The following is a 26,847-nucleotide window of genomic DNA, read 5'->3' as shown; positions in this document are numbered from 1 at the left end:
TTTGGATTTCAGGGGTTCCTTTTTTCCTTGGAAGAGTTTGTTATTATCTGCCACGAAACCCGGACCATTCATTGCTCTAGAGGATGTAAAACGTTATGCCATAGCTACCGCGTACCAGGCCACCACAATTATTAAATGAAGATACCAGCCATTTCTAATATTCGGCCTTGTTACAGGAAAACCAAGACCCCCAGTAAATGGATTCGGCAGTGAACGTTAGAATGTCTGAACGAGTACAAGCCGGACATAGCCCACCACTGCGAAGAAGACGAACAAGGGATTACGTTCCCAATAATACTCAGGCCAGGAAGAGAGCGGACTCAGACTCCTTTGCCGCAAGCATCGCTGCATTTGACCCTAAATATCTGGAAGAAGCTTTGGGTTCGTTGGTAATGGATGAAAACATGAATAGTGTCACTTCAGCACCAGATAGTCGTTCGTCTAGGTTGTCGTCGACGGCCGCTCAAAACACTGAGAATTCACACCTTAGTGAGCGATTCAATATCCTCAGAGCCGAAAATAAAATCCTACGGGAAAGACTGCAAAATGCGCTCCAACGTGAAATGAAAGCGCTGAAGACTTTTAAGAGGTTGGCGAAGGAGAATAGACAGTTGAAGCTGAATTTGCGGAAATACGAAAGAACTCTTCTTGGTTTTTACGAGGACGGGTCAGGTAAGGTGACAAGTCTAGCACAGCACATATTAAATCTTATTCTAAGTTATTGAATAGCGTTTCCAGTTAAAGTAGGCGATAGAGTGATTCCTGGGTCATGGTGCCTAGGGTGTTTAATGTTTTTTAATTTTCTTGTCATGGAAACCTGTAAGTTGTTCGTCTACTCGAAATAGGCGATGATATTTTTCGTCTTAAATTTTCATCAAAAAATCATAGCTACGTCCTCTGGTAAATATGTTCTAGAATAGTTCAAGATATTTTTGCTCACCCAGACAGCCTAATTATCGGTTTCAACAGGTGATCAATATCACTGATATATTTTACCAATTTTTCAAAGCGATCACTTTCAGTGTGAAATACGCATTGTTAATTGGATTCATTTATCAACCTTTAAGTGCGAATACAGCGATTTTCCCTAAATTTGTAAAATAAACGTTTAGATTGCTTGTTAACTTTCTATGTCATGAAGTAACGTCTAGACCCATTCACGGAAATAAAACAATACTACTTTAGTGCGACGTTGTCTAAAACATTTAATACTCCGAAACACATTTTTACTCGATATTGCATGTTATTATTCTAGTATGTTCTCGACGAGACTAAAATGCCTAAGGGGTGCATAAATCAGCTTTTTATGTATATGCATTAAGCCTTAAACGAAGGTCACAGGTTTTTCAAAACACATTTTCTTTCAATAAGAGACACCCTGAAGCTTCTGAAAGTTTGGTTTCGATTTCATATTAAGCTTCAGACGAGGATGCAATACTATTCTTATGACGAAAAGACCCGAATCAGTGAATAACAAGCTTCTCAATTTCGTGGATTAGCTGGCTCCGTGGCGCGCAAATCAACACCAGCTACTATAATTATTAGACCGAGAATCAAGAGATGTTCAATTATCAAGTCACATGTCCCTGTCTGTAATCACGGTGAATTACTGAAATTATTTTCCTGTAGGGTGATATTAAGCAGATAGCAAAATCCCTCATCAAATGTGGACATTTTAGGTTAAAACCCCTGCCCTTGCCTCGACGCGATTGTTCTCTCTAAAACGCCTATACCAAACCGCTTTTCACACAATAGTGGTCTTATAAAAAAAAAAACGCTTTTATATGGAATGTGTCCAAGCTTTATAGACGTCGAGAAAGAGTTTCGATAGCTTCTTTTTTTTATTTAAATGAAAGTCATCTGGCTAAATTTAGCTTCGAAACAGGGCATCTCAAGTGGTTGAAAGGTTTCTCATTGTGTGTTTGTTTTGCCGAAAGTTCGATCTATATTTAGTAGTGTTTCGCTTTTTAGAATTTGAAGCTAATGCCCTGCAAGCAGTGTTTTATTCCTGTTTGCTTCTATCAGTTAACTTATCCGTGCCGCGAGTCTGTTCTTTCGATGTTCTTTCGCTATAAGTGAAATGATAGAAACAAACAGGAAGAAAGCTCTGCTAGCAGGATAGAAGCTAAGAGCAGCATTTTTTTATATCTGAGCACTTGGAAAACAGCTACAAGGACGCTGTTGGTACCCACAAACTGTCACAAGACTATCCTTGTTAGCAAGGTGTCCTTTTATTTTTTAGCAAGGTGTCCTTTTATTTTTCTACTTATTGTTTCCCTTTTAAAAGATTTCAATCCAAGCAGTTAACTTTATCTCACTATACTTGCATCGCTGCATCGAGTCAACTAAGTTATTCGGGGCGAAGTGTCTTCTCTGGAGTCCTCGTCAAACATTCTGTAAGTGACTCTTGACCTGTCAGAGAAAGGAAGCTATTCTAAACACAATTCACAAGCTGAAGAAGGTCCTCGTATCGAGCCCCAAAGATCAATTTGAGTCGTAGAATCTCTTTTTGACCCTAATTTCAAAATTTCCCGCTAAATCTTGGGCCAATTTTCAATACAAATTCCTCGGTGTTTTGATGTAGTTGGATTCTTGGCGAGGTGATGTCACATCTAACCAGGCACTGTCTAATCAAGCTGACTTGTTTTATTGTAATTGTTGATTTTCTTGTGCAAATTGACGTCATTTGTGGTATTCTGAGCGTTTTATAGGTGAACAGCACGTACCGCAATGCATGTTGGTACTCATATTTTGGGGCAGATTCATTTCTTTTGTCTTTCTCTTTATATTGTCCAAACAGATAAACCCCAATTTTTGTAAGAGTACCGATATCCGGATCGGTTTTCTATTAATGTTGTGTTTTTATCTAATTAACTTAAAAGAAAACATGCGAGCCTTTTGATTTGATATTACTTCATTATCTGAATTCTGATAAAGTGCATAAGAGCGTTATAAAATAAAATACTAAAATGATATAAAAGATAGGAAAGAAATCGTTTGAAACCGGAGCAGCGACGAAAGCAAATAGAACGCAACCTACAGATAGACATTTCTACAGATAGACTGTGAATAGAAGGCGAAACTTGGTGTTTTTACGCCACAGTTTTCTCGAAAACGGCTGAGAAATGTATCAGAGTGCATTTCACCGTCTGGATTTATTTTCTGCCGTTGGTGAACCAGGGTCAGGGACCCATAAACGCTGTACAAGACTCCAAATTGAATGTAGAAAGCGAAAAATACAATTCTTCTGATTCAGGTGCAAACTTCAACGCAGTTTCTGTCACCAAACTTGCATAGTTGGCACATGTGGCACATGCACGTGAACGTGAGCGGTGTACATGATATGTTCGTTCTGTGATCCGCTGTCTCCTAATCAAATGAGAAAAAACGCTTATCTGAAAACAGTAGTTCCGTAGTAGTTTTTTTGGGATAAAAAATCACGACAGCACGATATCGTTCGAATGATAAAGGTTACTGGCGCACGCCTAATTCTGTAAGTCTATACCGGAGCTTGTTATTGCGGTCAAAACGCCGGTCACGGTCAAAAGATTTCCTAATCCACCGGTTCATTCAATCCAAAGTGCAGCATAAGTAACCATTTATTGCCTTAACAAATTACAACACGTCCGCTTCATGTACCACGGTAGCGTAAATGAGAAAACGAATAACGCACAAGGCATAGTGAAAACACGTGAGGGGAACTTTGCAGGTTACTCGTGTTAAGTAAGGGGTGTAATTTTCATTTTTAAGTGAGGGGAGTTTGTGATAAGGCGTTCCAAGATGCAGAGCCCTACGTTTGGTTTAGCTGTTATACCCCGCCAAACTCGCACGGGGAATGTGATCTATCTTTGCGGGTCTGTGAGACCTGCTTCTCAAGAATCGTCGCGATTTACGGGAGAAGGTAAAGTCTCATCTATGATGAACTAGGATACAAAAGAACGCTTTTGCTCATTTGATCATTATTAGATTTGTTAATGTTGTGGACAATTTTGCAAAGCTGTCAGAGAAAAAGAAAGTCGTGTGTGTCATATAAATGTGAAGCGCACGTTTTAGTCTCTACATTTGAATGGGATCTACGATAGGCTAGTCAGGATTTTGCGCATAGCAGTTACGGCGTTTATTTGTTTTCGTCCTAGAGCATATACGTTTCATCTGTATTGCATGCATAACATTTTCAGGTTCTGGAAACTGGTTTCGTTAAGACGCTTTAAAAGCTCTGGACATTTCTCAATTGCTAAGTGACCAGTTTTGCCTAGAAATAATTCATCTCTCCTAGTATTTATTTGGTGGATTTGACTGTATTTGAAGACCCTAAAACAATGGATATTACTATTATCTTTTTGTTCACACTAACATGTGAGATGCCGCTTGTAAATAAATTTGGTGTCACGAGCCTTCATATACAAAGACTCAATCTTTAATCTCAAAACCACTCTGTTACTGTTTGCTTACTCTGATTAAATTCTCATTAGTTTAGGATTAAGCCGAATCTCTTTGGATCGTCCGATGGTCACGAACAAGAAAAATCCAGATACTATAGTCAGAATTCGGCTTTCATACTTTTTTACTTCATCGTTGTGTTTATATTAATTGAGTGCACTCTAAAAAACGAGTTCTCGAGAAACAGTTAGACAAACACACAAAGAAATCTGTCAATCAAAATGAAAATATAAAACATTGAAATCTCTGTCAAGACAGCATAGCAGTACACTCTTATTAGTGGTAGTATATAAAAGGCCGACGTAGTAAGAGAAACGGCATCATCACCCAGAAAATACCTCTAAGTGCATAGTGAGCAAAAGGGAACAAAATATGAAACTCGACTTGATGCGACTTTTTGTAGCCTACGGAGCAAGCGTTTGTGGATTTTTGGTGCAGCGAAAATCTTCGGTCTTTCTTTGCTTCGACTAAATACAGCTTTCGTCACAGCATGATATTAAGGCTTTATTAGAGAATATTATTCTGAAATGCGTAGGCACCAATAATACTCGGCCTCATGGTTTCCAAGGTGTTGTACGCAGTGCAATGCACAAGGTTGTTTCTCTGTCATGTCAAGACCAAGAGCTTTGTCAGCGGTTCATCATCACAATCATCAACATTAACATTATCATCATCACAATCATCAACTATATCAATCACAACAGCAACATTATCATCATCACAATCATCGACGTTATCATAATCACAATCATCAACATCATCACAATCATCAACTATATCAATCACAACAGCAACATTATCATCATCACAATCATCGACATTATCATCATCACCATCACAATCATCAACAATAACATCATCACAATCATCAATATCATCGTCATCGCAATAATCTACAACATCAATTACAACAGCAACATTATCATCATTACAATCATCAACATCATCACAATCATCAACAATATCATCATCACAATCATCAATATCATGGTCATCGCAATAATCTACAACATCAATTACAACAGCAACATTATCATTATCACAATCCTCAACATCATCGTCATCGCAATAATCTACAACATCAATTTCAACAGCAACATTATTATCACCAACATCCTCATTTGCCTCAACACCATTACCATACGTCTTGTTATCGACGACGTCCTCATTTGCCTCAACACCATTACCATACGTCTTGTTATCGACGACGTCCTCATTAACATAATCATAATCCCCGACCACCACCCTCATACATGTTGTCATAATAATAAAGATAATATTACAAAGCAGCGTCGATCACAATCATCAGCATCAACATAAAAAGTAACACTCAACAATTAGTATAAAAAATTGCAAAATCTAGAAGCTTTGGCATATAACAAAATCCTTCTACTTCTTCTCCTTAGATTCCGAATCAAACCCCGTCAAACAAGATCCTGAAATAAACGAATATTCCTCGATCCTACACGTCCCAGACTTCACACACTCATCTCGGTCAAACTCGGTCGAGACGGACTCGAGCGGGTATTACCATGGCAACCACAAATCAAGGGACTCTTCGCGGTCGCATTCACCGAGAATTACAAAGAGCGCATCCACTTCCATGGAGGACCTGGTGACGAGAGGGCCGATGATGATTGACAAGGCAACGTCAACGGACCAATTATGTCTCGGCAGCGTCAGCCAAGGCACCAGCAGGGAGGACGAGTTACCGGAGGAGTTCCCCGAGTCAGACAGCTTCCGGTGAATGCAATGATAAAACAATTTTTAAATTAGATAAAGAGCCGCAGACAGCCACCCCTTTGTTATTGCTTTTTCTCAAAATTGGAAGGCAAACTGTGTGAAGAGATCTCGAAATGATAATAATCAAAAATGAAGTTTTATATTACTTCATTAATCAAATCCAATAAAAATATTAATGACTTTCTCAAATAAGCCGATGGAAACGGATGCTGTTTCACACTTGCTTAGATTACAGAATGGTGACTGACAGGGACACTGTGAATTTATTTGCAGATGTGAATTCAAAATCATTATGCATACCCTGCTAACAGAGACGTTTCCCTAGTCTTTCTCGGTCTTGTATTTGTATTCGCGGGTTTTGCTCGCTCGTTTTGCTTCTTTCGTGCACATGCGCAGAGCTTTCTTGACGCTTGGCCAACGACTAGCAAAGCACCTTGGAGAACAATGCAAACGTCACAATTTTGCTCAGCAAAGCTACCTTTTTCCACGTCAATGTTGGTGATGCGTTGGTCTTCGTACTACGACAACTTTTAGTAAATGAGTTTTTAAATGTCACCTTTTCAGATGGCGCGCCGCGAGTGCCTCATCGGATAACGACTTCAACAACCTGACAGACGCGATAAAAGCCAAGATGCTGCACCGCCAGCTATTGGAGCTTCAAACCCAGTCTCTCAGCGACCGGCGGAAGTACAGTGACGTCAGACGATACTGGGTAGACCCCACTCAGGCACAAGCTGGGGACCCTGTGATACACAGGACATCCAGCTCGCCGAGCATTCTGGGTAAGGGGATTAAGAAGCCGCCATTTTGAAATCTTAGCAAAAAGACAAATGTAAGAAAGCATCCATCTACATCGGCTGATTTAATGAAGCCATTGCGATGTTTTCGATAGAATTTTGTAAATAAAGAAAAAAATATTTTTCTAGCTAGTATACTTGATTGAGAAAGAAAGTAAGAAAGTGGATGTTTGAAACATGTCGTCTAGAATGAGTCTTAGAGGGGCATCTCAACTAAAACGACTTGAAACTTTAGTGCGTAAGGCGGCATGAAAAGAAAAAAGGAATGAGAAAAACACAAAACGAATATAACTAGACATTTACTAGAGTTATGATCATTATGTAGGTGAATATTTGATATAATGTCGTCAGTGAGATATAATGGGGGTTTTATCTCTCCTGGTCTCCTTTTCAAATCAACTATAGCGCTAGCAGTCACAATCATTCGGTTGTCTTGATAAAGTGTTTGATTTCCTCGATCAAGTGTCTGATGCAGTCTCTCTATTTCTGTTGACCCTTGTCAGATGGCGTTCGTTTCCCGGCAGCGAGCACTGGGTACGAGACGTCAAACCAATCAACTAGTGATCCCAACCCACGGTCATTCCAAGTTCCGGCCCTGTGGCGACGTGTGTCCGACGAAAACGAGGCATTCCGACCGACAGACGACTACAATCCGAGAGACTCGTTCCACGAAGACGAGTTCAACATGGCCCCCGAAGCTTCACCGACAGCTGAGTTTGATGATATTAACAGCCGAAGGAGTTCGGGCTCAGACTCGCCAGCATCGCAAGTGCGTTTTGAGATTATAACGCTCCCTTGGGCTTCTTTCCCTATCTCTTTATGATCTTCATTAGAATTATAAAAACTAGAGTTGATAATACATATTCGCTGTTTTTAGTTCGTCGTGTCATAGGCTATTTAGTCATCTTGTGCTTTATTTTTTGTTTGCATTTTAGTCCCCGGACGAAGAAAACTCCTCAGATCAGTCAATCATCCCCTCATTCAGCAGTGAGAGTGATCCGACCCAGCGTTCTCCGCGTTCTTCACCACCTCCCTTCACCATAGATGTAGTCATAGACACGCCAAATGAGGTGAACAACAAGGCACTTCATATTATGCACTTTGATCGGTGATGATGATGTAATAATGATGATGATGATGATGATAATGTATAATGTGGCGATAATAATGTAATTTTTTAAAGTCTTAAGCCATATAAAAGAAAGAAGATACTCTTTTTTAAAAGCTTTTAGCTGTATATTTTAAGCGAATCATGACCTACATTTCGGGTCCCCTGCAGTGACGTAGTTCAAGAGTATTGTTTCGATGCCTTTTAACTCACAAATCGGTCAAGATCAAAAGATGTCCCAGTTGGCTAATGTCTATTTAAAAAAGATAAAAGCAATAGAAAGGGATTTCTTAGAAGGTGGCGTGTTTAGTTAGGGAAAAAGGAACTGTGCTCTTGGTCTACGTCATCGATTCAGTCCCTTTTTGGCCTGGATGAGGTCCATTTTAAGGCCCTGTAGAGAATTGAAATTTCCATAAAAATTTAATTCGTTTTCTAAGTCTGAAAGCTTGCCTATTTTATTTGTGAGATTGCTTCGAATTTAAAGTTATATGGGCTTTAAGGAAGATGATTTTTTTTAAAGAAATGACTGCTAATTCCTAAACATAATCTTGTTACTGTCATGAGTGATGTTTACTTTAGTCAGAATTTTTGTCTAATTTTATTTTCGTCTCCCACTTTTAAGTCTTCATCCGAATCCGACTCGGGTAACCGTAACACACAGCCTACCCGTCGACCCTTGCGACGACTCGGCACAACAGGTTATGGGCCCAGACCGGGAGTAGGTCATTCTGTATCTCTGCCGGCAGCCTCTTTCAACCATTATCTGTCAGTCATGAGGGGAACAGGAAGCGGCCGGTCAGACACCGAGGAGACTATAGAAGAAGAGGAGGAAAACGAAGAGGGAGAGCCTTGCTTTCCGGTACACAGGGTGAGTCACTACTCTCCTCCAGGCGCGTACACTAGAGGGTACGCCCCCCTCCCCCCCTTTGGCGGATAATTTCTAATTAAGGAATCTTCAAATACTATGCTTTTTCCATATGATACCTATGATTGCGCTCCTCCTCTCAACCAATCCTGGGTGCTTCTTATTCAAACAGCCAAAACAGTTGCTGTTTACTCGACTCATTATTAATTTCGGTTTTCTTTCCGTTATATAGGGTTTCGAGTTCTCTCTGTTTATGAGCCAGTATTGCTTGCCAAAACAGCCAACGTTGTGCTATCCCTGTTATTGTACACCATGATGGGAGGTGCTTCTGGTGTTAGCAAAAGTTTGATTGAGATCATACTTTTGGCCAATCTTCGAAAGCATTCATTTTGTCTAGTGAGCATTCAGCTGCGCTGGGTTTTTTTGCAGACTAACAACGCTGTTCTCGAAAAAGTTTTATTTTTATTGGTTCGCACGTTACACATCGGTAACCCTCGTCAAACAAGAGCTGATAACCAATCGGCAGTTGTTGGGCATGTTTGTACTATCGCATAGATTCGGCAAAACATTTCCCTGCCAATACTGGGTAGCTTTGTTTTAACCGGGTTTTTAACACCTCAATAATAGGATCTTAGGACTTGAACATTCTTCATTACCACCCCTCCCTACCCCTGTGAAATAAGTGATCAACCTACTTATCGTATGTCACGACTCTGTATCAAGACACCCAAAATGTCATCGTGTTTTTGATGGCGTCTTTGACAGATCCCTTCCATCGCCTTTTTTTCCAGAGAGGACGACGCGCTTCGCTAGACGATGACGAGGTTTATGTCAAGAAAAACCGCGAAAAGCGAAAAAAGAAGACTTCTGTGTCACTGGTTCGTATTGTTGGCCCTAATAAATCCTGAGCACGCAACTGTTTGTTCACTCACGAAACATTGGCTTATCCTATTTTCGTAACAGCTAGATTTCATCCCCTTGCGTTTTTTCAGCGTTTCGAGGGTGACGTGGCACGTGAGAGTGCGGAAACTCTAGCGGCGGATATCGCGGCTTTCTTGCAGTACCGGAAAGCCAACAACGCCGAGAATGAGCAGTCGAGCGCCCCTGGGACCGAGGTGGGTAACTCGGTGCCACGCCCTACCCCCGTAGGGGTAGAATTTCAGAAGAAATGTATCGTAGCTGAAATCGACAATGTATCGTAGCTGAAATCGACAAGCTGACCTATCTCCAAACAGCTAATTTTGGAAAGGTTGCCCAGCAAAAAGAGACCAGATGTCACGTGACTTATTCGCTTTCCGCACGTGTAGAATAACAGGTGTGCTACAGGCTGGTGCAGTTGACTGTGACAGTGACTGCGAAGCGGGGTAGATCCTGAATAATCCAAGAGAGTCACGTGACATTTGAAACGTTAAAAATATCTTTACATGAACAATATTTTAAATATCAGCTTTAAAGTTTGCATATTGTTGCTGGTCTGCAACGTAAAAAAAACATAAGAACTCTTAAAGATACGTAAACAAAACAAAAAGGCTGATTTCTGAATTCGTGTTTTGAGTTTTTTTTATTCGAGTTTTATTATTGGTTCTTTGCTTTATTATTGATTCCTTTCATCATTACTTTTGTTTTTAGACCGCCGCTCCACCTCAAGAAGATGATGACATTAGCATGGCGTGAGTGACATGATGTATACTGAGCCATATACTTTAGAAATAAACCCATTTCTTACCTATCGTGTAAATACTCTAATTCCACAGGGAGTCCGCCGCAATTGCCCGAGCTCGATCTCTGAGCCGGCGACGTGGGTCAGCGGTCGTGTCGTTGTCAGGGGAACGCTCTTACCAAATGGATTTACACGTGCTCAACGTTCACCGGGAACACCTCCAAGGTCAGCTATATTTAAACGTGATAAACCCGAGGCCATATGTAGCATGGGAGAGATAGAGAGCTAGCATAGGAAAGGGGGTGCGAATGGGTGGATTTATACAAAACCCTTACATGAAAGAAAACGCCGTTGTCCTACAGTAAATACAAAGGATGACTGGGGTCTATCTCCCCCTTTTAGACACACATCTCTTAGACACGACGCTACAGCGCCGTTGTCCTACAGTAAATACAAAGGATGACTGGGTTCTATCTCCCCCTTTTAGACACACATCTCTTAGACACGACGCTACAGCCCTAAAACCTCTCTTACTAACACATGAAATTATAATCGCATCTTCTTAATCTACCTAGAAAAATCCGCGCTATTGGACAAAAAGGACCTCTCCGGTTCTTCAACATCGCTAAATAGCATCGGTAAGTCTTCAGGCGTCTCTGTAGGCCATTGGTCGTTGGTAAGTCTTCGCTAGCCTTCGGTCAGTGCTTGCTAGCCTTCGGTAAGTGTTCGGCTAGTCTTCGGTAAGTCTTTGCTAGTCTTTGGATGGCCTTCGGTCAAATTTTGATGTAGGCTAATCTTCGCTAGTGCCTTTTGTCTTTGCAAGTCAAGGATATTCTGACATTAGACATGTTCTACAGTTGATCCCGAGAAGCGCTCAAGATGGTCTCTCCTTCGACGCAACAAGAAAATGGTGAGCTTATTATTAATGTCAATTTTAAAAATGTTAGAAAGCTTTTGCAAAACGACTTCTAATGACACTAGGAGTCCTAATGACTAAAATAGAAGCCAGAGGATTGTGTTATCTAGTGGCAAAAGAGGCAGAAGAAAATTGCCTAAAATTGCCGTATTTTTAATTTTTTGGGGATATCTTCCAAATATAAAGCTAATGTTATTTATCAGTATGGAAAGAGAAACACAAGGCACCACTTCAGTGTCCATGCAGGGATTATATCTGATAAGCTACGTGTCGAGATAAGAAATCTCCTCTCCCCCCACAGGAAAGACAACTTTTCAATTAACAGCGTTATTTAAATTAATCGCAATAAAATTGTCTTTTTTGTGCAGCTCTATGGAAAGGAGAAAGGTCGAACGGTAGAAGATTTTCGTGAAGTTTTGACTGGTTTACGGGACACCTCGCGACATCTAGTTATAGAGCACGAACTGGACGAATACAAGGTGAAGTTTGCTGTATAAGTGTATGCTACATTCATATTTACGCGCTTTTAGCGCAGAACTTGCATCGCGCAAAAATTTAAAAAAATGAGTACATATTCAAAAAAAAATATTGCGCGCGAAAAAATGAGAAGAATGACATCGCTTCAGTTCTAAGAGAATAAAGGACTTGCGCTAAGAGATGACTTGACCGTTTGGGTGGCAAACTTAGCCCGCGCTCAGGCTTTAGCGACAAAATAGCAGCAACAAAAAGCATTTTATAATACGACTTTCTGAACTCAAACCCTATATTTATACAAGCGTTTGATAAAACGACTTTTTGAACTAAAACCCTATTTTTATACAAGCATTTGATAATACGACTTTCTGAACTCAAACCCTATATTTATACAGGACAGTCACTGGACTCAATTCATGTCATCCCCGCAAGGGAACCGTCGCCCGCTGTCAGATGGCGCCAGCGGTCTTTCTGATCAGGAGAATAAACGTCGCGAAGCATTATGGGAGCTGTTTCACAGTGAGGTGGTGTACCTCATGGATCATGTCTTGGTCCTAAGAGAAGTGTTTCTGGAGCCCTTGCGAATCGTGCAACAGATGGAGGAGTACCTTCAGAATGTTGACCCCAACATGATCTTCTGTAATGTAGAGGAATTATGCGAGGTATGTCAGCAATTAAATCCTATTTTGTACCACTGAACTATCTTGGATCTTGAGCAGAAATCTGACTTGGCAGTCTTTGCACTAACAATACATAACAGTAAATTTAAGATAAACGAGGATTTTCATTTTGGCATCACCTTGCGTGACCATGTTGTGCGTGAGTGTTCCTGATCGTGTGACCGTACATTCTTGCGTGACCTTTCTACACGTGACGGTGCCGTGCTCATTGACTGTGCCGTGATCGTGACCGTGCCTTTTGTGACAGTAAAGGTGTCATACGTATTCGTGTTAAGCGTGACTGTATCATGCGTGACCGCACCATATGTGACTTTGTCATATGTGGCCGCGCCGCCGCCGTACGTGACTGTATCATGCGTGACCGCGCCATCTATAACTGTGTCATGAGTGACCGTTTCATACGTGACTGTGTCATGTGTGACCGTGTTTCACGTGACTGTCTCATACATGACCGTGTCGTACGTGACTGTGTCATGCGTGACCGTGTCATACGTGACTGTGTTATGCGTGACCGTGTCGTACGTGACAGTGTCATGTGTGACCGTGATTTACGTGACTGTGCCACGCGTAACCGTGTCGTGCATGATTATGTCATGCGTGACCGTGTCGCACGTGTCTGTGTCATGCGTGACCGTGCCATCTGTGACCGTGTGTAGTGTATTACTGTGTGCCGTACGTGTAGCCATGCCGTGCGTGACCAAAAGGCTGTATACGTGATCTTGCCGTGATGTGGGTGGATCCCGTCTCTGTGCTGATATTTTACTACTTCTTATTAGGTTAGCGCAAAATTCGCCAAAGATCTACTACTCGTGTTCAAGGGCGATCAATCGAATTCACAATTCGGCAGTACCGCCGCTGTGGTGAATGCCTTTACAGAGGTAAGCAAATGACATGCATGCAACCTACGACCGAAGGGCACAATTAGGACCCACAAAACGATCCTAACACGGTGTGATACTGGCAATAAGGAAACACATTGGAAACCACAAAACCAGAAAACTGTCCTTAAACAGTGGCACCCTATAAATAATGAAAAGATGCAACTCAAAAAAACTTGTACTTATTGACGACTTTTTAAGCCTGTTTGATATAAGAGCTTTCTGTCATGGGGAAAGGTGTCCCAAATAACGAGGTGTGCTTATCAAGCGAGTGTCCTTAGAGCGATGTTCCACTGTACTTTTGTCCCCTGCGTTGCGTTGCGCCAAGTATTTCAAGGAGACCTTAAAATAACGTCTCTTTTGTCCTCAGTTTGGCTGGCGTGTCCACCCTCAGTATCAGGAGTACTGCCTTAACTACTCAAAAGTCTTGGGGTACCTCGACCAGTGCAAGAAATCTGAAGATTTCCAGGAATTCGTCAAGGTACCGTGTTACATTTACATTTTCTTGCAACTAGTACCCTTGTCTTGGTGTGATTCGCTAACGTTCCCTCTCTAACCTTTTAACTCGTACTTATGATAACTTTTGAAATTTGCTCTAAACTAGCAAATAGAATAAATTATTCTGAGTTTCACAATGCGACGCGCGCTACCGTGACCACCTTTGCTTTGCAGAAACCTCCCAGCTACGAAGCTCACGTCAATCAAAAATATGCCTCTTCATGCTGATTGGGGACTTGCGCTAAGAGATCACGTGACTATTTGGTGGCGAATTCAAAACAAAATAATCAAACGAAAAAACCCAGAAAAGACTGCGCCCGTCACACCAGAGAACGCGAAATATATAAAAGCACCCTGCGCTGAAAATGTTGCTTTTTGTTGCTGTTATTTTCCCGCTAAAAGCCTGAGCGCGCACTAGTTTGCCACCCAAACAGTCACGTGATCTCTTAGCGCAAGTCACCTATTGGGCGGCATTCTTGAAACTTTAGAGAGCTTTAGATCCGACTCCGAGTACGAGTTCTACCTGGAGACGATAGTGCGCATGCGTCGCTCCGTGACATGTCACGCAAAGTGCGAAAGAGTCGTAGCCGTGGCTTTGCACACTTTGACTTGTGACTACGGTAGTGCGCATCCTGCAATGGAATAATTTCAGTTAGAATCTTTTCGGTCTCTAATCAGTTCGTGCGTGTGGTTTGTAGTGGTGTGAGGCAGATCCACGGTGTAAGCGTCTTCAGCTGACAGACCTCCTAGTCGCGCCGCTACAGCACCTCACCAAGTACCCCCTACTTCTCAAGGTGAGAATACAGCCTTCAATTGATGACTTAAAGAATGTCGATCAAGCACTCCTTTATTATTGTTTACAGTGGGAACTATATCGGTTTATCTGCAAGACAACCTCGAAATAACCACCCACGATTGAATTTTAATACCTTATTAACAATATTTCGTTGAAAGTATCTCAGTCACTTGCTTGAATTAACCGATGGAAATGGATGCTTTTAGGGATTTGGTATTATGCGGGAGCACGATGTGATTGGCTTTCTTTAGCCGATGGGAATCGTTCTTTAATTGAGTGGTTGTGCAGGAGCATAAAACGGCGGCGCGATTGGCCTTCTCTTAGCAAACCGCAACCTGGAGTTCAACGTTTTCATTCTTTACAAGGCCTTGCTCTAACCTAGTGAAGTAGACGAATCTGCTCTACCACGTCCGGGTTAACATAAGAAAGCTAGTGCTAGTGGTGGGGTGCCCCCCTACCCCCCCCCCCCCCCCCCCCAGAAACGAAGGGTGCATATATTAGAACATTCTTACATTGTTTTAGAACATCCGCAAACGAACATCGGAGGGAGATGACCAACACAGCTCGCTATCCTCCGTCATCAAGTCAGTGGAGCTGTCAATCAGTGAGTGTCTGTTCACAAAGCTGACTTTTCTTTTATTTTTTGTACATTTGAAAAACAACGATTTACTTGCAAAAAAGCTTATAATACACATTTACGATTGAAGTCTGATGTTTCATTAACAATATTTTATTGAAAATGTTCCTATTACCCGCTCGAGGAAGCCGATGGAAATGGGTTTTCTTTGGCGTGACTGACTTTGACCCGCTTTCAGTTATCCCTGTTTTAACTGAATTCGCGTTGCTAATTGCAGAGGAGCTTGAAGGAAAGGTGAAATCTCTAGCAAATCTCGAGCGCTTGCAGGAGTTACAGAAATGCCTGGTGTGGCCCTCCATCGTGGAGCTCGATCCTAAGACTTATGTACCAGAGGTGTGTAATTTGCTCGACTCATTGTCTGATAAGTAAGGTAGCGACCGCGCGCTACCCTAGGAACCATGGTAACCGTTTTCAGCTCACCCACCCCTTGGGGAATACCTGTCACATGGTTATTTTTCAGCCTAAATGCCGTTCGCTTTCCTGGTAACTATCGTCCCGTTCGCGACCAGGTTCTATAAAACATAACCAGCTTATAAGAACGCATGTCGCAAGATCAAAATAAATGGCTAAGACATAAAAGACTGAATTTTGTAGATATTTCAAAACAGTTTTATTCACAGTTGTAGCAAGAGAATTATTACTCTACTACGACTCCATGACATTCAGATTTTTTAAATAGGGGCTTGGCTAAGGGTTACTCATAAAAGTCGGGGTTCGTGAGGGTGTACAGAATCTGTTCACAGTTAGTCTAAAATCTTCGCTTATTAGTTCTCTTCTTAGCTTTTTATCATTTTTGTTTCAGTTTCTTCGTGGAATCCTTGCGAAGCAGCCTTGCGAAGGACTGCTGACCAGTGCGAACCGTCAACTTCTTCATGAGGGTCATCTGGTGTTACACGGTAAGAAACCTCTTCAGCCACGGGCGATAGGATAGCTTAACGGTGATTAAATATTACTCCCAACCTATCCTGAACTTTCTCATTATCCATGCGTCAACCAACATTACGGTATCCACCAAGCAGAAATGAACGAGGACAGGAATCGTCTTTCTAGCCTAGAATTCTTTGCATTTTTATTCCTTTTTTTGTTCTGTTTCCCACTTGTACTTTTTTTTTGTTCTGTTTCCCACTTGTACTTTTTTTGTTTTGTTTCCCACTTGTACTTGTACTCCAATGTACTGAAATAGGAGACTAAAATGAATTGTTCTGATCTTATGTGAGAACCTGTGCCGATCGTACCGGCCTCAACACTCCAGCCTCAACACTAAAAAGTATTTTTTCAGGAGGTTAATATTGCTGATTGTGTATGTGTTACAGAAAGCACCAAGCAAGATGTGTATGCTTTCTTGTTTGACGACATGTTACTTCTGACGCGGTACAGGAAACTTCAACCCAAGGCTGTCAAGGTTGGTTGGTTTACATGTAGCGTGGGAGTTTGTGTTTGCATCTACAAATATCTGCAGCATTATTTAAAAGAATAGTAAAATCCCATTTTTCCCAGGTTAAATTACTGGTTATGCTATATGAGGCGTTTTTTTTAACTGTCTTTTTTTCTAGAAATTGAGTCTGGCTGGGATGGCCGGTGCAGTCGCTGGGGGCACGGAAAGCCCTCCCCCAACCCCTCCCATCACAAGGAAGACGTACCACAATGTCCAGTATACTGTCTATAAACAGGTGACTTATCCCCACTATGCCAAATAATACACACCCCTTTCACACCCCTCCCATCACGGCCCCCCATCACAAGGAAGACGTACCAGAATGTCCAGTATGCTGTCTATAAACAGGTGACTTAACCCCACTATGCCAAATAATACACACCCCTTTCACACCCCTCCCATCACAAGGAAGACTTACCACAATGTCCAGTCTACTGTCTATAAACAGGTGACTTAACCCCACTATGCCAACTAATACACACCCCTTTCACACCCCTCCCATGGAAGACTTACCACAATATCCAGTCTACTGCCTGTAAACAGGTGACTTAACCCCACTATGCCAACTAATACACACCCCTTTCACACCCCTCCCATGGAAGACTTACCACAATATCCAGTCTACTGCCTGTAAACAGGTGACTTAACTCCACTATGCCAACTAATACACACCCCTTTCACACCCCTCCCATGGAAGACTTACCACAATATCCAGTCTACTGCCTGTAAACAGGTGACTTAACTCCACTATGCCAACTAATACACACCCCTCCCATGGAAGACTTACCACAATATCCAGTCTACTGCCTGTAAACAGGTGACTTAACCCCACTATGCCAACTAATACACACCCCTTTCACACCCCTCCCATCACAAGGAAGACATACCACAATGCACAGTACAATCTGTTTCCTTTTGTTAATCAAATTTTGTTGTGGTATTTCAGCCTATCCCGTTGGACAGGTTTATAGTTTTCGATGCTGAAGCAACCCATGCAGGTATAGTACAAAAGAAAAGAGTGGAATCCTGTTAATAAGGACACTGTTAGCACCCACAAAACTGTTTTCATGCAGTGGAGCCCTAAAAAAAATAACATAGACTGGGAGGCCTCATTGCATGCACTACCTTATGAGGCTTATTGTTTTTTTTTTGTTTTTTTTTTTGGGGGGGGGGGGGGGTTGAGGTTGTATTCTTGCATCCTGTGTATAGGTACTTTCCTCGTTGTTACTAATTAACACCTTCTATGCTTTTCAGGAAACACTCTGAAAAATTCGTTCATAATCATTCACTACAGCCGCTTTAAGCAAACCATTGGACTCTACACATTGCAGGCACCCACGCAAAATCTCAAGGTAGGTCTTTTATATGTGTCACACAAAGGCACAGGACCAGGATTTCTGGAAGTGGGGCAAAAAATATATATGGCAGTAGGTAAATCTTTCCCAAGGGGAGTGGGGTAGGCAGGATCTCTTGAAACATTCCTGGAACTCACAATGTACCCTGTCTTATTCATGCCTTATTCTTCTCCGTTTGTGCTATCGTAGAATACCAGCATTTTTATGGGGGGGAGGAGGGTTGATCCGATTTTTGCATTCACAATTGTGATTTTTTCTGATCATTCTCTTTGTGTTCATTCATAGGAAACCTGGACTAGCAGGCTTAAGGCGGCACAGAGCAGCTGGTCCGAGGCGGTTGCCATGGAGATAGCACAAGAAACTGAGAAAATCGTAGCTGCTCATGTACAAGCACAACAACATCAATCGCAGCTTGAGAGTCCAACTGATGACGCCCCTTTGACCACCATCCCTGAGCAAACCTCAGAGGAAAAACCAGTGAACAGAATCCCCACATACCACAAGCCAATGATGTCACAGTGCTGAGAAGATTAGGGAGGGGTGGGAAGCTGGTAAAATAAAAAAGGTGGAATTATTATTACACATCCCTGACCACCCTCGCTGAGAAACCCACAAATGAGAAACCAGCTTGAGGTGTTTGGGAAGAGAGAGGTTGAACGGGAGCACGGTGGCAGGCTGACAACAATTTATTTTAAATTCTAATGCAACAATTTTAATGAACCTTTTAGAGAACCGCTCTTAGTTCTCTTGCATGCCTTCTCCACAAGGCAGGTAAGGCGTATGTGAGCTGCTGCTAAGCAGACTATGTAATCACCTAAGATTGACAAAATTCGAATTCAAATTTACCAATGTGAGTGTGACAAATGCTAGCATGGCCACCTTGTCACTTCTGTGAAAAACAATGATATTATTTTATTGACATAAATTCGCTCACATCTGATTGACAAAAGCTAGCTAACCAGAGAGGCAAACAAATATTTTAGTGCATATCAAAGTATGTGACTGAATCTAGTTGTGAAGTTGTAGCTAGTTTATTTAAATTTTTTTGTTGGTAGCCATGGCAGCGGGCTCACTCTATAAATCAACACTCTAATCAGTTTCAGATAATGCTTGACATGTTCTAAATACAGTGGAGCACCTTTAATAAAGACACCATTGGGATCCACAAGCCATCCCCACAGAAATTTACAGAAAATGTACAGAGCTTACTTTAGTTAGGACTTTATAGAAGGGGTTCCACTGTATAGATATATATCACTCCTCCCAAATAATTCATGTTTTGTACATAATGCACCAATGGTATTTTTAAAGGAGGAACACTAGAAATTTGATGGTTACATGTCTTTGTTTCATACATTTTTTAGTCTACATGTTTTAGAATCTCTTTTGTATTTAAAAAAAAAAGATTTCTTTATCCCCCTTTTCTTCACCAAATTTCTCTGTGTTCTGTGCCTATTTAGGGAGAGTAAGCAAAGCTTTCTTTGAGAGCAGTATTGATTGGGGTACAATATTTATTACTGATACAAGAAAAGGACTCAAATATCAAATATATATTTTAATATACATCGAATCAGGTATTTTGAGAAATATCAACTCATAGCTTTTATAAAATTTTAAATGGGTAGCAGGGTCTTTGTCCAGTCAGAATCTTAATGTACTTTATAAATAAATACAAACAATATTTCAAATTGTTATTTTATCCTTGTCATTGTCTTTTAAGAGATAAAAGTATCTCTATACTATGGTTTAGTAGTGGACCAGTTACCATGCTATATTAATGGTGTTTAAAAAAATTACATTATTCAATATTTGTTTCAACACCTTTGTTTTCTGTTGCTCTGTCTTCAACGTCGCCACAATTATCTTGGGTATCATCATCATCATCATCATCATCATCATCCAAACAGCATAAAAGAACATCGTTTTCATATGTTGGAAAATAATACCTGAAAACACATCAAACAATACTACATTATAAATAGCAACAACTTCCAAATTTCCTTCCCTGTATTTACTTGGTATAACTTACTAAAAAGCTTACATACAAGCTGTAGAAAAACTATATGGTCTGTCTGTGTAGGCATGGTGTAGACAAGCTATAAATTAACACAAGGTTGAAAAGTATGTTTTGTGCCTGTATGAAACAGATGAGTTGCACTGATGTTTTAAGCATTAGCCTTCCAACAGGGCAGTCTGTTTTCCAATTGGTTTATAACATACGCTACTTACTGCGGCTGGTCCCATGTTGTCCTGTCACCAGAAAGAGCAAAGTGGTTGTATTTTTTCAAGTGCTCTAGCATAGCTACCCTGGTCTCAAACTTCTCTGAGCAATTTATACAGGAAAGCTCAAAAACCTTTAGTACAAGAAATGAAAAAAAAGAAAAAGAAAAGAGAGAAGTTAAAACATAGAGAGAAATGTTTCAATAAGCTACAATTAGAAAAAAATCCTTTAACATGTATAACTATAACTTATTCCATTTCTTTATTCCAAATCAAATTATTTTATGCCAGGACTATTACAAAATGAGTGACAAAAACCAAATGGAAAAAGGTTTATTTTTTATGGATATCTTAAATCAAAATCATTTTTTTAACTACAAAACTTTACCTTTTTCCTGATGTAATTCACAATTTTCACCTGTCCATAAAAATCTAAACCTAAAATAGAAATAAATTAACGATGACTGCATCTTTAGTGTAAATAATTATACTGTATTTAAACATGGCATGGTAGGAGAAAAAAAATCCAATGAATAATAAGAACAACACTCCTCCAAAAAAAACCCTGACTTTCAATTCTATAACCCTCAAAATTAAAAATACCCATTGTACAAGGATATATGATGGCTGCCTAACCATTTGACATGCTTGTTCTTCCTTTCATTGGTGTGAACAATGGCCATCAGAGCAATGCATCATGGGTATGGGGAGGTAACCTCTTTAACTTACCAAGGTCATTTTTTATGGATAATATGTCAAACACATGTTCATCCTACAAAAAGGAACCAGAAGTGTCAGTCATATCTGTTATCTTAGAAAAATTTAAATAAACAATTGAAATAAAAACAAAAAGTGAAACCATCATGAAAACTGACTAATTACCTTCAAGTGCTGCAACAACTGAGCGACAGCTGTTGTTGAATATTCACAGAACAAGCAAACAGCAAGAGGCGGTGTCTCCGTCCAGTCACTCCATTCCCTAAACAACAATAACAAAATCAACTCACTTAATTCTATACTCTTGTATAGACAATAACAAATCCATTGCACTTCTCATGATATCTGGATGACATTTTTCAAGGATGTATTATAAAGATATAAATAATTTCTTCCATCTTTTGATGATGTCACTGATAATACTATATACCATTTTCTATACCTTACGTCATCCAGCTTGATACTGAATTTGTCCAAGGGTTTATTCAAAAAATAGATCTTATTATCAAAAGGTACAGTATTTTATTAAAAAAGTTAAATTGACTGTTGTTTAATTCAAACTCATACATTTATGTATTATTAAGAGAAAAGGCACAAAAAAGTAGACCTTTTTGTTTTATACAACAAGAACTGAACTGAGTAAAAAGCAAGTGTGCAAAGAATTCAAACGTGTGTGTACCCCAATCACCAGCTTTTATCCATTAATTGAATGCCTTGTTTACTAGTGCTGTTAATATTGTCCATTTCAACAACTCAAAGGAAAAAAGGCAAATTAAAAACTGTTTCATTGTTTACTCGGTTTCAGCGGGGTTTTTGGTTTCTGATTCTTCATCTCCTTCGTTCTGAATCTGTTCCCATGTTTTACCCAACTCCTGCAATAACAATGAGGAAATGTATTGACCATTTTGATAATAGTCTAGTCTGAAATTCCACTGTTGCCACTGGGCATAGAAGGCACTGGGATGCAGAAATACAGTGAAGGCAGTCAGTTTTAAGTGAACTGCTTGCAAACACCAGTGAGATCATGCTATATTTCACAAGCAGACACAAAAATTTCATACCCTGCACATCATTGTTTCTAATACCCCATCTAGTTGCTTCAGGTTAACAGAAAAGTATATTTAGCAACACCGAAAATACCAATAGCAATTCTACACACACAAACTAAAATACAAAAAGTAATTTTTCAGTCCCCCAAAAAGTCTGAGGAAAAGTTCTATCCTAAAGATACATAAGACCGCTCATGTGGAAGAGGGAGAGGGTTGGGCAACACCCACCCCCCCCAAAAAAAAATAAATAAATAAAAATAAAATAAAACAAACAATCGGAAAATTATAGGACATGATTAAGGAGCCAGTGTAGCTGGCAAAGCTGTGCCCCTCCCCCCTCCCCCCAGTTTTCTTAACTGTTTGTATTGTACCCCCACTCCTGCCCCTAAATATTTCAAGGCCTCAAACAGACCTGATAAAGCCCCCAAAGGGCTAAAGAGTTACAATTAAAATCCAAACCATAAGTACAGCACTCACCAAGTAGTTGATAATGTAGAACTTGTCATACTCTTTATTCTTTGGGTTGATTTTCTTATGTTGTTTTTTCCTCATGTGATCTTTCAAGATTTGTCTGTCTTTGAAAACCTTCTCACAGTAAAGACAGTGGAGACTAAAAAATAGAAACACATAATGTAAGACTACAGTACTGGAACTGACAACAGCACATAATGAAAAATAAATGTCAAGATAACTTACCTTTCTAGTTTTTCTTCTAACAGATCAAGGAACTCATTGATGTGAACTAAAAAGAGAACCATTTTATTTAGGGATGTCAACCTCTGAGTTTTGGCTGAACATCGTTGTTGTTTTGAAGAACCAGGAGATTTGTTTGCAAACCTCCACCTTTTTGGGTTAAAGCCAGAGAGATTTTAAACCACACCACAGGATAGACAAGGAAAAAAATCTAAAATTTAAGAGGGGTTGATGTTTCCGAATACCATATAGATAGACTACCTATATGGCCTGAACCAAAAATCATATATTTTCTTAGCAAGGATTTTTTTCTGTTACACACAAAGCTCGCAGTATTATTATCTATGTACATGTGGGTGTCATAATCACCACAATTATAAGAAAAATAGACCTTGTCTTAGTGGTCTAGAAGGTCACAGTGATTTAGAAGTTACAGACATCATGCCTTTATATTTTAACACCTACCTAGATTATCTGGTAAACCAACATTAAAGCCATGGTCTTCTGCCATATGAGAAAGCAACTGAGATCTGATACCACAAATAACAATAGTAAATACCCAAGGGGATTTTGAGCTTATTTCTTTATTCATTTCCCCACCGGTTGCCTTCAAAATGCTGTTTGCAAAACAGACACGTCCTTGAGAAACTTGTGTCACTTCTCTCACGCTGCTGACACTCAAGAATATCTTCCTAGAAAATGGTAAAGTAAAACACTGTTACAATGCAAGCCCCGAAGAGGAGGTAGCAGGGATTAAAGTCAACAAGGTTGATGGAAAAAAAAAAGAATGACAGAAACTCTGTTTTATATGTGATAGAACTTTAACCCAAAATTTAAATTCTACTTCCTACCCAATGACAATGATAAACAATATCATAAATATGATAATACATCATATTTTTCCTCTTCTTAACATTGAAACAAAAATGTCTTCTTGCTGAGTAAGTTATTTACTGAACCCCATCTCTTCTTCCTATCCAAGTTTTGTCTGTAAGTCAAGCTATCTGAGTTTGAGATAGCTGTGTCCTAATGGTACTCAGTATGAATACTTCTTAAACATATAATTTTATATTATTGAGAACTCTTGCTATAGACATACTAGTTGTACTCTCTGCAGCCTTTCCCGTAGGTCTCTATCTTCTGGTAAAGCATCACAAAGGAGATAATAGTGAACTTGTGGACCAATATCTAAAAGTTAGGAGGATAACAAACTTTTAGACAACTTGGTAACAATAGCAACTAAGGGATGGGCCATTTGATATCTGACAGTAAGGAAACAGTTGTCTTCCTACTTGATATTTTTCTCGCAGCCAGTTGGATTACTCCATATTACTGAGCCTTTTAGCAAAGGATTAGTTATTCAATTCTTTATTCTAAAAATTTTGGGATGTCAATATCTCTTCATTTTGTATTCTACAGCCTGGAGACTTAATCTTCTAGCAACAAAAATACAGTAAATCTATGGCAGATTATGCCTTAAAAAATGGCCTCCTTTGGATACCACAGCCCTGCCCCCTGACCAAGCATTAACTCACCTAATGGAGGGCTGTTTAGTATTACAGTTACTGCCGCCCCCTGACCAAGCAATAGCTCACTGAATGGAGGGCTGTTTAGTATTACAGTCACTGCCGCCCCCTGACCAAGCAATAACACACTGAATGGAGGGCTGTTTAGTATTACAGTCGCTGCCGCCCCCTGACCAAGCAATAACACACTGAATGGAGGGCTGTTTAGTATTACAGTCACTGCCGTCCCCTGACCAAGCATTAACTCACTGAATGGAGGGCTGTTTAGTATTACAGTCACTGCCGTCCCCTGACCAAGCATTAACTCACTAAATGGAAGGCTGTTTAGTATTACAGTTACTGCCGTCCCCTGACCAAGCATTAACTCACTGAATGGAGGGCTGTTTAGTATTACAGTCACTGCCGTCCCCTGACCAAGAATTAACTCACTAAATGGAAGGCTGTTTAGAATTACAGTTACTGCCGTCCCCTGACCAAGCAATAGCTCACTGAATGGAGGGCTGTTTAGTATTACAGTCACTGCCGCCCCCTGACAAAGCAATAACACACTGAATGGAGGGCTGTTTAGTATTACAGTCATTGCCGCCCCCTGACCAAGCATTAACTCACTAAATGGAAGGCTGTTTAGAATTACAGTTACTGCCGCCCCCTGACCAAGCAATAGCTCACTGAATGGAGGGCTGTTTAGTATTACAGTCACTGCTGCCCCCTGACCAAGCATTAACTCACTGAATGGAGGGCTGTTTAGTATTACAGTCACTGCCGCCCCCTGACAAAGCAATAACACACTGAATGGAGGGCTGTTTAGTATTACAGTCACTGCCATCCCCTGACCAAGCATTAACTCACTGAATGGAGGGCTGTTTAGTATTACATTCACTGCCGTCCCCTGACCAAGCATTAACTCACTAAATGGAAGGCTGTTTAGTATTACAGTTACTGCCGTCCCCTGACCAAGCATTAACTCACTGAATGGAGGGCTGTTTAGTATTACAGTCACTGCCGTCCCCTGACCAAGCATTAACTCACTAAATGGAAGGCTGTTTAGTATTACAGTTACTGCCGTCCCCTGACCAAGCAATAGCTCACTGAATGGAGGGATGTTTAGTATTACAGTCACTACCGTCCCCTGACCAAGCAATAACACACTGAATGGAGGGCTGTTTAGTTTTACTGCCGTCCCTTGACCAAGCATTAACTCACTAAATGGAAGGCTGTTTAGTATTACAGTTACTGCCGTCCCCTGACCAAGCATTAACTCACTGAATGGAGGGCTGTTTAGTATTACAGTCACTGCCGTCCCCTGACCAAGCATTAACTCACTAAATGGAAGGCTGTTTAGTATTACAGTTACTGCCGTCCCCTGACCAAGCAATAGCTCACTGAATGTAGGGATGTTTAGTATTACAGTCACTACCGTCCCCTGACCAAGCAATAACACACTGAATGGAGGGCTGTTTAGTATTACAGTCACTGCCCTGTCCCTTACCAAGCATTAACTCACTAAATGGTGGGCTGTTTAGTATTACAGTAAGCGAAAAGTTAACAAGAATGAAAGCTTTTGGTTAAGTTTTTCTTGGAAAAGGACTGTTACTGAAGTAAAAACCAACTTACCACCTGGTTTGCTGTTTATATTGATTACGGTACAAAAGTTTGTTATTGGCTCTTCTTTGAGTCTTCCTTTCCAATATTCACAATACCTGCAAGAATATATAAGTAGAAACAAAACAGAGATACAAAACATCTTTATCAATATCTGCACTGTACTTTTAATAGAAATACCGGCTAATAATCAAGAGGGTCCTCTAGGTAATTTCTATAGGTTCTGGTAATTTCTGTAGGTCCAAGTACACGGCTGTGTGGAACACAATGAGTAAAAACTATATGAAACTTAACCTTCTCATATCGCATATCTGTGCCACATCAGCAATCACCAATTGATGTTCAACAAGCAAGTGATGCAATACTGCGTCGTTCTTTCCACGTGTGTTCTCGAATTCCCGATCACAGAACATGCAGAAAACCTTTTCGTCTGACAATGCTTCATCTTGTTCCGTCTCGGGGAAAACGAGCGGACCTTTCACAGATTGCCCTACACCAGCGGCTGAAAGAAAATACATATTCCCAAAAGCAAATGGCTCGTTTCTTCAAAAAAGCACAAGACTTAGATAACGCAAAGAAGATTTTAAGCTTCGTTTCTTACATTTGTCCACCCTACTATCCGCCATGTTTAGGTCGCCTTGCAACCGCGCCTCATATTTGTCGAGGAGCGCGAAAGAGAGAGAGGGAGGGTGACTTTTTGCTTTCCCTGCTAATAGAGGCCTCTTTTCTCTGTATTTTGCTGGGCTGGCGTTCGCGAG

General features: G+C 40.5%; 2 protein-coding genes across 7 annotated transcripts in view; one reads left to right on the top strand and one right to left on the bottom strand.

Annotated features, from left to right (window-relative positions):
- The window catches only part of LOC5522112, a 25,767-nt gene extending 5,791 nt beyond the window's left edge, over positions 1-19,976 (top strand). For 5 of the 6 annotated variants that reach the window (XM_032367195.2, XM_032367194.2, XM_032367193.2 and 2 more), the window contains exons 2-26: positions 177-672; positions 5,847-6,183; positions 6,748-6,965; positions 7,484-7,749; positions 7,916-8,050; positions 8,711-8,956; positions 9,745-9,831; positions 9,946-10,068; positions 10,583-10,623; positions 10,708-10,838; positions 11,189-11,251; positions 11,471-11,523; positions 11,898-12,008; positions 12,399-12,665; positions 13,460-13,561; positions 13,932-14,042; positions 14,758-14,853; positions 15,378-15,459; positions 15,710-15,825; positions 16,295-16,388; positions 16,806-16,894; positions 17,046-17,162; positions 17,874-17,925; positions 18,182-18,279; positions 18,568-19,976. In XM_032367195.2, the coding sequence (XP_032223086.1) occupies positions 198-672; positions 5,847-6,183; positions 6,748-6,965; positions 7,484-7,749; positions 7,916-8,050; positions 8,711-8,956; positions 9,745-9,831; positions 9,946-10,068; positions 10,583-10,623; positions 10,708-10,838; positions 11,189-11,251; positions 11,471-11,523; positions 11,898-12,008; positions 12,399-12,665; positions 13,460-13,561; positions 13,932-14,042; positions 14,758-14,853; positions 15,378-15,459; positions 15,710-15,825; positions 16,295-16,388; positions 16,806-16,894; positions 17,046-17,162; positions 17,874-17,925; positions 18,182-18,279; positions 18,568-18,807 (3,750 nt within the window). In that variant the 5' untranslated portion in view covers positions 177-197 and the 3' untranslated portion in view covers positions 18,808-19,976. Of the gene's footprint in view, positions 1-176; positions 673-3,629; positions 3,902-5,846; positions 6,184-6,747; positions 6,966-7,483; positions 7,750-7,915; positions 8,051-8,710; positions 8,957-9,744; positions 9,832-9,945; positions 10,069-10,582; positions 10,624-10,707; positions 10,839-11,188; positions 11,252-11,470; positions 11,524-11,897; positions 12,009-12,398; positions 12,666-13,459; positions 13,562-13,931; positions 14,043-14,757; positions 14,854-15,377; positions 15,460-15,709; positions 15,826-16,294; positions 16,389-16,805; positions 16,895-17,045; positions 17,163-17,873; positions 17,926-18,181; positions 18,280-18,567 lie in introns of those variants that run through there. The other variant, XM_001641707.3, reaches the window with a different exon arrangement.
- Positions 19,823-26,847, bottom strand: LOC5522113 (zinc finger protein 277). The gene is made up of 14 exons (XM_032367197.2): positions 26,691-26,847; positions 26,384-26,591; positions 26,102-26,187; positions 24,061-24,149; positions 23,562-23,653; positions 23,427-23,491; positions 22,965-23,010; positions 22,746-22,878; positions 22,015-22,091; positions 21,385-21,481; positions 21,232-21,274; positions 20,891-20,940; positions 20,512-20,636; positions 19,823-20,228 (listed from the first exon to the last, which is right to left on the bottom strand). The coding sequence occupies exons 1-14, from the start codon at positions 26,713-26,715 to the stop codon at positions 20,081-20,083; spliced, it is 1,284 nt and encodes a 427-aa protein (XP_032223088.1). The 5' UTR covers positions 26,716-26,847; the 3' UTR covers positions 19,823-20,080.

This window comes from Nematostella vectensis, chromosome 10 (assembly GCF_932526225.1).
Source record: "Nematostella vectensis chromosome 10, jaNemVect1.1, whole genome shotgun sequence".
Taxonomy (NCBI): Eukaryota; Metazoa; Cnidaria; class Anthozoa; order Actiniaria; family Edwardsiidae; genus Nematostella; species Nematostella vectensis.
The sequence above is the reverse complement of the archived record's forward strand: the minus strand, read 5'-3'. Positions and strand labels throughout refer to the sequence as shown.

What these genes read in the sequence shown, in the direction of transcription:
- LOC5522113 (XM_032367197.2), bottom strand. Translation starts at nt 26,715, where the DNA reads ATGGCGGATAGTAGGGTGGACAAAT. An exon ending in CAGCATTTTGAAGGCAACCG is followed by an intron (nt 23,492 to 23,561) that starts GTGGGGAAATGA and finishes TTGTGGTATCAG; the next exon opens with ATCTCAGTTGCTTTCTCATA. An exon ending in ATCCATAAAAAATGACCTTG is followed by an intron (nt 20,941 to 21,231) that starts GTAAGTTAAAGA and finishes TTTCTATTTTAG; the next exon opens with GTTTAGATTTTTATGGACAG.